Source organism: Dendrobates tinctorius, unplaced genomic scaffold (genome assembly GCF_039654945.1).
Source record: "Dendrobates tinctorius isolate UK_male_01 unplaced genomic scaffold, ASM3965494v1 ptg000214l, whole genome shotgun sequence".
NCBI classification, from domain to species: domain Eukaryota; kingdom Metazoa; phylum Chordata; class Amphibia; order Anura; family Dendrobatidae; genus Dendrobates; species Dendrobates tinctorius.
In genome coordinates this window covers 2,451,441-2,462,500 of record NW_027361881.1, presented here as the reverse complement: position 1 = coordinate 2,462,500, position 11,060 = coordinate 2,451,441, and the positions used below count along the sequence as shown (strand labels likewise).

At 44.9% G+C, this 11,060-nt stretch overlaps 1 protein-coding gene across 1 annotated transcript in view; it reads right to left on the bottom strand.

Moving 5' to 3' along the window:
* CIBAR2 (CBY1 interacting BAR domain containing 2) overlaps positions 1-6,868 on the bottom strand; it is a 31,111-nt gene extending 24,243 nt beyond the window's left edge. The window contains exons 1-5 of the mRNA XM_073554908.1: positions 6,543-6,868; positions 5,454-5,688; positions 2,983-3,051; positions 1,888-1,989; positions 1,443-1,448 (exon numbers count right to left, since the gene is read on the bottom strand). Of these exons, the coding sequence (XP_073411009.1) occupies positions 1,443-1,448; positions 1,888-1,989; positions 2,983-3,051; positions 5,454-5,688; positions 6,543-6,613 (483 nt within the window). The 5' untranslated portion in view covers positions 6,614-6,868. The remainder of the gene's footprint in view (positions 1-1,442; positions 1,449-1,887; positions 1,990-2,982; positions 3,052-5,453; positions 5,689-6,542) is intronic.
* Between the last annotated feature and the right edge of the window lie 4,192 nt (positions 6,869-11,060).

The following is an 11,060-nucleotide window of genomic DNA, read 5'->3' as shown; positions in this document are numbered from 1 at the left end:
ATATATATATATATATATAATTATATACAGGAGATGCCCAGGTTATACCGGCTGTACATGTGCAATTATATACAGGAGACGCCCAGGTTATACCGGCTGTATATATATATATATATATATATATATATATATATATATATAATCATATACAGGCGATGCCCAGGTTATACCAGCTGTACATATATAATTATATACAGGAGACGCCCAGGTTATACCGGCTGTACATGTATAATTATATACAGGAGATGTCCAGGTTATACCGGCTGTACATATATAATTATATACAGGAGATGCCCAGGTTATACCGGCTGTACATATATAATTATATACAGGAGATGACCAGGTAATACCGGCTGTACATATATAATTATATACAGGAGATGCCCAGGTTATACCGGCTGTACATATATCATTATATACAGGAGATGCCCAGGTTATACCGGCTGTACATATATCATTATATACAGGAGATGCCCAGGTTATACCGGCTGTACATATATAATTATATACAGAAGATGCCAAGGTTATACCAGCTGTACATATATCATTATATACAGGAGATGCCCAGGTTATACCAGCTGTACATATATAATTATATACAGGAGACGCCCAGGTTATACCGGCTGTACATATATAATTATATACAGGAGATGCCCAGGTTATACCGGCTGTACATATATCATTATATACAGGAGATGCCCAGGTTATACCGGCTGTACATATATAATTATATACAGGAGATGCCCAGGTTATACCAGCTGTACATATATAATAATATACAGGAGATGCCCAGGTTATACCGGCTGTACATATATAATTATATACAGGAGACGCCCAGGTTATACCGGCTGTACATATATAATTATATACAGAAGATGTCCAGGTTATACCGGCTGTACATATATAATTATATACAGGAGATGCCTAGGTTATACCAGCTGTACATATATAATTATATACAGGAGATGCCCAGGTTATACCGGCTGTACATATATAATTATATACAGGAGATGCCCAGGTTATAGCGGCTGTACATATATAATTATATACAGGAGATGCCCAGGTTATACCGGCTGTACATATATAATTATATACAGGAAATGCCCAGGTTATACCAGCTGTACATATATAATTATATACAGGAGATGCCCAGGTTATACCAGCTGTACATATATAATTATATACAGGTGATGCCCAGGTTATACCGGCTGTACATTTGGTATTGTATATAGGAGATGCCCAGGTTATAGCGGCTGTATATAAGAAGATGCAGTTCTATTTGATAGGACGCTGTACATAATACATTCTCTTACTCATCCAGTGGACACGTAGACTCCAGGCCATGTAGGAGGACTGTGACCCCAGCAGCTGACAGTCTCCCCAGGACAGATCGCCTCTTACCTGTTCATCACTGCTGACATTACTTCGTATTAGACACTCACCTGGGACTGGATGATGGAGTCAAGGAGCAAATCACACAGGAGAGATCACCTCTAATATTCCCCCTATGGAGATCTGATCCTCTCGTGAAGTAGAGGAAGACCACCCACTACCAAATGCTTCATATTCTGCTGCCTGTGCAGGATCATCACCCACAGGCCACCTGAGCTGGGCCCCAGCCCCTGAAGGGCCACATAGAAAGGTCTATGGTCGGACACTGTGGCTAAGGTTCTACAATGAGGCAGAACACAATAAAAGGTTCAAGTCATGAAGAGCTGAAAGCATGGTGGCTGTACGCAGCTACTGGATGTCATGTATACAACCCCTATACAACGTAAATATAGTGTCTGAGGAGCGACCAGTCTCAGGACACTGAACCTTGCCTCTGGCTCTAGTGGTGTGGCCGCAGTGCATCACAGGACGTGCTCCTCTCATTTGTAAGGATACAATCATGTGACGGTCGGACGGCGCCCTGTGCCGCAGCTTCTCCAACTTCTGCAGCTCTTTTATTTCCTTGTTCCTCACAGTGTTGAATTTCTTTATTTCTGCCTGACAAAAGAAAGACAAAAAAAGAGTTAGAAAGTTTGGAAGATGAACAGAATTAGAAAAGAAAGGAGAAAGAAGATGATGAGAACAATACGAAGAAGGATGAAAACAGGAGGAAACAGGGCAAGAAGAGGAAAATGGAAGAGGAAGAGAAGGACAAAAAAAAACAAAGGAGGAGAAATTACAGGAAAAGCAGGAAGAAAGAGAAAAAAGGGAACAGACAACAAATAGAAGGAAGACAAGGACGAAAAAGAAGATGATGAATCAGAAGAAAAAAAGGCAAAAGAGAAACAAAAAAGGCAGAAAAGGGATAAGAAAAAGGGAAAGAAGGTAAAATTATGAAGATGCAGACTGAAAATGCCGTAAATAAAAAGAGGATGGAGAAGAGAGAGGGAAAGGAGAAGAGAGGGAAAGGAGAAGAGAGGGAAAGGAGAAGAGAGGGAAAGGAGAAGAGAGGGAAAGGAGAAGAGAGGGAAAGGAGAAGAGAGGGAAAGGAGAAGAGAGGGAAAGGAGAAGAGAGGGGAAGGAGAAGAGAGGGGAAGGAGAAGAGAGGGAAAGGAGAAGAGAGGGAAAGGAGAAGAGAGGGGAAGGAGAAGAGAGGGGAAGGAGAAGAGAGGGGAAGGAGAAGAGAGGGGAAGGAGAAGAGAGGGGAAGGAGAAGAGAGGGGAAGGAGAAGAGAGGGAAAGGAGAAGAGAGGGAAAGGAGAAGAGAGGGAAAGGAGAAGAGAGGGAAAGGAGAAGAGAGGGAAAGGAGAAGAGAGGGGAAGGAGAAGAGAGGGGAAGGAGAAGAGGAAGGAGAAGAGGATGAGGTAAAAAGAGGATGGAGATGAAGGGAAGGAAAGGGAAAAGAAAGGAAGGAAGGAAGAATTGGGAAGAGGAGGAGACAGAGAAAGAAAAGGAAGCATGTTATTCATTCTGTGTGATGTAATAATATCTGTGTAAAGATACAATGTAACACATGACACACTTCGGATACAGGACATATACAAATTCTCACTCGTTTTTCCTTTATTAGGGGTCCATATGCTTTCATCGGGTTCACAACTTTGGTTTCGAGTCTCTCCACCTACAGAGCAGAGAATATTGTGATGACACAGGGAGGGGTCTGACAATGGTCTGAGCACAATGGGGTCTGCAACATTCACTGGTCAAAATATCTAAATGTGGACAGTAACTTCAGGGAAGGGTCCCAAACTGGGCCCTTCTGCACTCGTGGGCCCTGCGCTAGAGTATCTGATGTGAGAGTTCTGCACTGGTCCAATAGCGGCTCTTGCATGTTTAGGGCTTTGATTTCCCCCCTTTCCCTCTTTAATATTGAGAATAAGTAGCCTATAGGTTATCAGTATTCCTGGCAATAGGGTACAGATCATGTATTGGCCAAATATTAGTTTATTGCTTCATTATGGCCGCCATGAAACGCGCCCAATAACCGGCACATTTCACCAACGACATCCAATCACAAAGTCTTCTTGGGCGCCTCCACCTCTTTGCAGGCGGCACGACACCACTGCTCGTCTCCATACATCACACTCAGGGAAGATTCCACATTCCGTGCGTTTCGCTCCGTCCGCCAGGATGTAATGTAGTGGGCCTTATTGATGATCTGGACCTGACCGGGCCGCAGAACCCTCCCCAGTGATCGGCAGCCAGCAATTAACGAGTAAATCATTAGCTCGCTGGCAGTCTTGTTTCCACGAAAGCTGGCTAATTAAGGAGGCTGCCCTCACCTCTGCGCCCGGCACTCCTTCCTGTCGAGAGATCATTTAGCTGCAAGCGGGTTTGATTCATTAACGCGCTTCTGTGTTTCAAATTACCCAGCAAAGGTCAGCGTGCAGCGGGCGACGGGCAGGAGCTGAAATCATTACATGCAGATTATGGCTTTGAGGATTAAAGAGCTCCGAATATGGAGATGAGGCTCCGGGAGATGGTCGCAACGACGCGCTCTGGTAACTGATGTGCGCAGGCACAGCGGCGGTCTGATTTTGGATGATGCTTTGCTCGCCCATTCCAGTGGAGCCACAGCCGACAGCCCATGACCACGGCCGCCACGTAACGATACTGCAGTAATAAATGATGTGTGACGGCAAACCAGCAGCCGATCTGTACTGCCACATGGAGATGGCCGGTACCACCATCGGTGCCTCATCGGGATGTCCAGGATTCTACAAACATGAAAAGAGCGGCTCCTTCCTACAGCTCAGCTTCATTGACATAAATGGGGCACAGCTGCAATACCAGACACAACCTGTAGACAGGAGAGGCGCTGAATTCACAGTGCTATGGACAGCACATATTTGATGGCAACTTCACTGACTGGTGGACTGATTACACAGTTTGGTTGGGGGTCTACCATGGGGGTTGCAATCAGAGGCCGGGGAGCCCCAGTTTTTCTGCCACACAGTAGGTGGGGCGCCCAGTACAGATTTTGCATTGGGCTCCAGAAGGTTTACATTACCCCAATATCACTGTGGATTTACTGCCGGGGCGTGGAGCATTATTATTATTTATTCTACTCACTTCTATAGCGCCAGCATATTCCGCAGCGATGTACAGACATCATCACTCTACATTTCCCACCAGTCAGAGTCTGGAGAGCAGAAGGAAACCCCCAGAGGAAACCCACGCAAACATGGGGACAACAGGCAAACTCCTGAAAGATGTTGGGATGGGATTTGAACCCAGGGTCCCAGCACTAACCACTAACCACCATACAGTGCTAACCATTGAGCCACCATACAATGCTAACCACTGAGCCACCATACAGTGCTACCCACTGAGCCACCATACAGTGCTAACCACTGAGCCACCATACAGTGCTAACCATTGAGCCACCATACAGTGCTAACCATTGAGCCACCATACAATGCTAACCATTGAGCCACCATACAATGCTAACCACTGAGCCACCATACAGTGCTAACCATTGAGCCACCATACAGTGCTAACCATTGAGCCACCATACAGTGCTAACCATTGAGCCACCATACAGTGCTATCCACTGAGCCACCATACAGTGCTAACCACTGAGCCACCATACAGTGCTAACCATTGAGCCACCATACAGTGCTAACCATTGAGCCACCATACAATGCTAACCATTGAGCCACCATACAATGCTAACCACTGAGCCACCATACAGTGCTAACCATTGAGCCACCATACAGTGCTAACCATTGAGCCACCATACAGTGCTATCCACTGAGCCACCATACAGTGCTATCCACTGAGCCACCATACAGTGCTAACCACTGAGCCACCATACAGTGCTAACCACTGAGCCACCATACAGTGCTAACCACTGAGCCACCATACAGTGCTAACCACTGAGCCACCCTGCTGCCCTACATACATATAGCACAATGCTAACCATTGGGCCACATCGCTGACCATGTTGCAGCATTACATGGCGGCCACAAATTCATCTAGTACCACTGGAACCGGCGTGATCTCTGCACACACGAGACATACCTGTGCGTGTCTGTAGTCCTGGATTTTTGCCATCTCCTCCGCCATGTTTTTCATGGCGCTCCTCAGTTCAGGGTTCTCCGTGTTTCCGAAATCAATGAGTTGTTTGACGAGTTCGTCCGCCTTGTCCCGCAGTTTGGCCGTTTTGCGGGTATACGAGGCCAGTATGGAGCAGAACTGTCCGAAATAATGCTCTGCGTTGGACACGGTGGTCTCCATGATCTTGACCTGAGCATCTCTGCGGAAAGGGAAAGAGGAGAGCGTTTACCGCCATGCTCAGCATTCCCTGCAGCGTGTACAGGGTTAAGGCGGAGGTTACAGGTACGAGGCGTATAGCGCCCCTCTGTGTATCACCTACGGAATCGATTCTCGGACTGCACCTTCCTGCCTGAGGACACAATGATCAGATGTGACCACGACCCGCACAGATCACAGGCCACGCTGGTAAATGAGAGCCGAGCGGCACGGACAGTGTGGAGTGTAATGACCGACTCTGGGGGCCACCTCCAGCAATATTACCGGACCCCTGCTCACAAATCTGCCTTCTATACAACAATGAACTGGTTGGTGAGATAACGGAACATTTACTGACAAGGGCACCACGAGGCCCACCGGGGAATTCACCTGCTTAACCGAGGACCAGTCCAAGCCTGGGTACAGCTGGAGGGTCAAACATTTGCCGGATCCGGCGTTCCGGCACGACGCCGGATCGCGCCTGACGCCGAAAACCTGATGTGTGAAAGTAGTCTTATAGAACATATAAGAGCAGGTGCCGCTTATCTCCGGGGAGGGCGTGAAAACATCTGCAGCTTTATAATGGATCTATAGAGGCAGTGATACCTCTGCCTGCTGTCAGTGAATGGAGAAACACTTTGATTACTTCCAAGTAATACAAGAAGAACAAACCCTCAGTTGAGAAGTATCAGTGAGGCGCAAAGCCTGACACATTGTAACGAAGCAGCTGATGTTCAGGCCATTGTCCGCACAGAGCTGGCACCAGGGGCAATACCCTGCAAATCTGCCCCAGGACAAGGTCTGTGCCAGGCTGGAGGTAGTGGTGACATTGTGACAGCACAGGGGGTCCCATCTCACCTGGACAGCACGATGTTCATCCTGGGGGTCTGAGCTGTGTGATGTGGAGGAGCAGGATGGAGGTCTCTCATGCAGTGGGGGCTCAGTGTCTTCCTGCTGCTGCTCTTCTGCTGCAGCGTCTCTCCTGCTCCATAGTAACAAACAACACAGAAGAGGCCTGGAGACAACCACAGTCTCCAGGGAGCAGCACACCCAGCTCACCAGCAGGGAGCAGCACACCCAGCTCACCAGCAGCACACCCAGCTCACCAGCAGGGAGCAGCACACCCAGCTCACCAGCAGGGAGCGGCACACCCAGCTCACCAGCAGGGAGCTGCACACCCAGCTCACCAGCAGGGAGCTGCACACCCAGCTCACCAGCAGCACACCCAGCTCACCAGCAGGGAGCAGCACACCCAGCTCACCAGCAGGGAGCAGCACACCCAGCTCACCAGCAGGGAGCGGCACACCCAGCTCACCAGCAGGGAGCGACACACCCAGCTCACCAGCAGCACACCCAGCTCACCAGCAGGGAGCGACACACCCAGCTCACCAGCAGCACACCCAGCTCACCAGCAGGGAGCGGCACACCCAGCTCACCAGCAGGGAGGGGCACACCCAGCTCACCAGCAGGGAGCGGCACACCCAGCTCACCAGCAGGGAGGGGCACACCCAGCTCACCAGCAGGGAGGGGCACACCCAGCTCACCAGCAGGGAGGGGCACACCCAGCTCACCAGCAGGGAGCGGCACACCCAGCTCACCAGCAGGGAGCGGCACACCCAGCTCACCAGCAGGGAGGGGCCCCTCAAACACCAGCTGGCCCTTTAAATGCTTCAGAGCTGAGCAACTAGAAACAAAGCTAAAGGTTCAATCCACAGTAAGTTACATTCACAAGCCAAAAACTGGCTACAGACTGTCCTTTGAAGGTAGACACAAAAAGGAGTGAATGTATATTGTACATTAAACTATTCTCCTTAGATTTCAACACAGTTTGATTTTTCAACAATAAAATTAAATACAAAATACAATGTTATTATTTGGTAACTTAAGTTACAAAAAAAGGAAAGGCAATTGTTCATATCATGAGCCAAATTTTCAGTTCTGGTAAACAGGGGAGAAGCACTGTTTTTATTGTATTGAAACACCATAGTCCAAGTAACGTTAAATTTATTTTAACCTCTCAAGTTAAATGCAACAGTTTTTATAACAAGAAATGTAGATAAGGTATGTTACAACACAATATAGTAACTTACGTTACAAAGCTGATGGTAACTTGCGTTACATTACCATAGGTTTATTTCATCTGAAGATAAGTTACCATCATCTTTGTAACGTAAGCTACTTTAGTGTTGCAACGTAAGCTACCATGGAATGACCTTAAAGAGGCAGCAAAGGGGTTAAGTCACCCACAATAAAATGTAGCCAATTGTATATAAAGGGGGAAAATTACCAGTGTCTGCTGTATCTATTCCTAAGTGTGAACCTGTCTGCTGACCCGTGTATCTAATCCTAAGTGTCAACCTGTCTGCTGAGCCGTGTATCTAATCCTATCCTGTGTGATACTGACTGCTGAGCCATGTATCTAATCCTAAGTGTAAACCCGTCTGCTGAGCTGTGTATCTAATCCTAAGTGCAAACCTGTCTGCTGAGCTCTGTATCTAATCCTAAGTGTAAACCTGTCTGCTGAGCTCTGTATCTAATCCTAAGTGTGAACCTGCCTGCTGAGCTGTGTATCTAATCCTAAGTGTAAACCTGTCTGCTGAGCCGTGTATCTAATCTAAGTGTAAACCTGCCTGCTGAGCCGTGTATCTAATCCTAAGTGTGAACCTGCCTGCTGAGCCGTGTATCTAATCCTAAGTGTGAACCTGCCTGCTGAGCCGTGTATCTAATCCTAAGTGTAAACCTGTCTGCTGAGCTGCTGTATCTAATCCTCTCCTGTGTGATACTGACTGCTGAGCCGTGTATCTAATCCTCTCCTATGTGATACTGACTGCTGAGCCGTGTATCTAATCCTCTCCTGTGTGATACTGACTGCTGAGCCGTGTATCTAATCCTGTCCTGTGTGATACTGACTGCAGAGCCGTGTATCTAATCCTCTCCTGTGTGATACTGACTGCTGAGCCGTGTATCTAATCCTCTCCTGTGTGATACTGACTGCTGAGCTGTGTATCTAATCCTGTCCTGTGTGATACTGACTGCAGAGCTGTGCCTCTAATCCTATCCTGTGTGATACTGACTGCTGAGCCCTGTATCTAATCCTAAGTGTAAACCTGTCTGCTGAGCCGTGTATCTAATCTAAGTGTGAACCTGCCTGCTGAGCCGTGTATCTAATCCTCTCCTGTGTGATACTGACTGCTGAGCCGTGTATCTAATCCTCTCCTGTGTGATACTGACTGCTGAGCCGTGTATCTAATCCTCTCCTGTGTGATGCTGACTGCTGAGCCGTGTATCTAATCCTCTCCTGTGTGATACTGACTGCTGAGCCTTGTATCTAATCCTCTCCTGTGTGATACTGACTGCTGAGCCGTGTATCTAATCCTCTCCTGTGTGATACTGTCTGCTGTATCTAATCCTATCACTTGTGACACTGTACTACACCATACATCATACAGTAGATTTTGGGGGCAGACGGAGAAGAAAAAAAATAAACAAGCAGGAAAAAAAAAGTTGATTTTGAAGAAATTAAACCAAAACAGGAAGAGTCGGCGCAGTCAGAGGGGAACTCAGCAGTTCCACACTAATTACGGCACAAGCAAATAAGCGGCTAATTACCCAAAACTGCACGCAGCAAATAAAAATAATAATAGTAAAGCGCCGGCGTGAATAATATGTTTATTTATAGAGCAACCGAGAACAATGCAGGAACCTTGGACGGGATCCCAGAGAAGTTCTACAGGATGGAAAGTGAGCGCTGATCATAATTACTCAGGAACACTAATCTGCCTGTTCCGTCTTCGGTATAATTATAGCTGCTGGATCTGGAGGTCTCCCCAACTAATTACTGTGCCCCCCTCACCTTACCCTGCAGGTGAAGGACAGACGAGCAAAGGACAAGAGTGAGAACCGAGATCAGACAATGTCACAGGCCTGAGCGCGTAACAGACGGTGTAACACAGGGGGCAGTATTATAGTAGTTATATTCTTGTACATAGGGGGCAGTATTATAGTAGTTATATTCTTGTACATAGGGGGCAGTATTATAGTAGTTATATTCTTGTATATAGGGGGCAGTATTATAGTAGTTATATTCTTGTACATAGGGGGCAGTATTATAGTAGTTATATTCTTGTACATAGGAGGCAGTATTATAGTAGTTATATTCTTGTACATAGGAGCAGTATTATAGTAGTTATATTCTTGTACATAGGAGCAGTATTATAGTAGTTATATTCTTGTATATAGGAAGCAGTATTATAGTAGTTATATTCTTATATATAGGGAGCAGTATTATAGTAGTTATATTCTTGTATATAGGGAGCAGTATTATAGTAGTTATATTCTTATATATAGGGAGCAGTATTATAGTAGTTATATTCTTGTACATAGGAGCAGTATTATAGTAGTTATATTCTTGTACATAGGAGCAGTATTATAGTAGTTATATTCTTGTACATAGGAGCAGTATTATAGTAGTTATATTCTTGTACATAGGAGGCAGTATTATAGTAGTTATATTCTTGTATATAGGAAGCAGTATTATAGTAGTTATATTCTTGTACATAGGGGGCAGTATTATAGTAGTTATATTCTTGTACATAGGAGCAGTATTATAGTAGTTATATTCTTGTACATAGGAGGCAGTATTATAGTAGTTATATTCTTGTATATAGGAAGCAGTATTATAGTAGTTATATTCTTATATATAGGGAGCAGTATTATAGTAGTTATATTCTTGTATATAGGGAGCAGTATTATAGTAGTTATATTCTTGTATATAGGAAGCAGTATTATAGTAGTTATATTCTTATATATAGGGAGCAGTATTATAGTAGTTATATTCTTGTATATAGGGAGCAGTATTATAGTAGTTATATTCTTGTATATAGGGAGCAGTATTATAGTAGTTATATTCTTGTATATAGGGAGCAGTATTATAGTAGTTATATTCTTGTATATAGGGAGCAGTATTATAGTAGTTATATTCTTGTATATAGGGAGCAGTATTATAGTAGTTATATTCTTGTATATAGGGAGCAGTATTATAGTAGTTATATTATTGTACATAGGAGCAGTATTATAGTAGTTATATTCTTGTATATAGGGGCCAGTATTATAGTAGTTATATTCTTGTACATAGGGGCAGTATTATAGTAGTTATATTCTTGTATATAGGAAGCAGTATTATAGTAGTTATATTCTTATATATAGGGAGCAGTATTATAGTAGTTATATTCTTGTATATAGGGAGCAGTATTATAGTAGTTATATTCTTGTATATAGGGAGCAGTATTATAGTAGTTATATTCTTGTATATAGGGAGCAGTATTATAGTAGTTATATTCTTGTATATAGGGAGCAGTATTATAGTAGTTATATTCT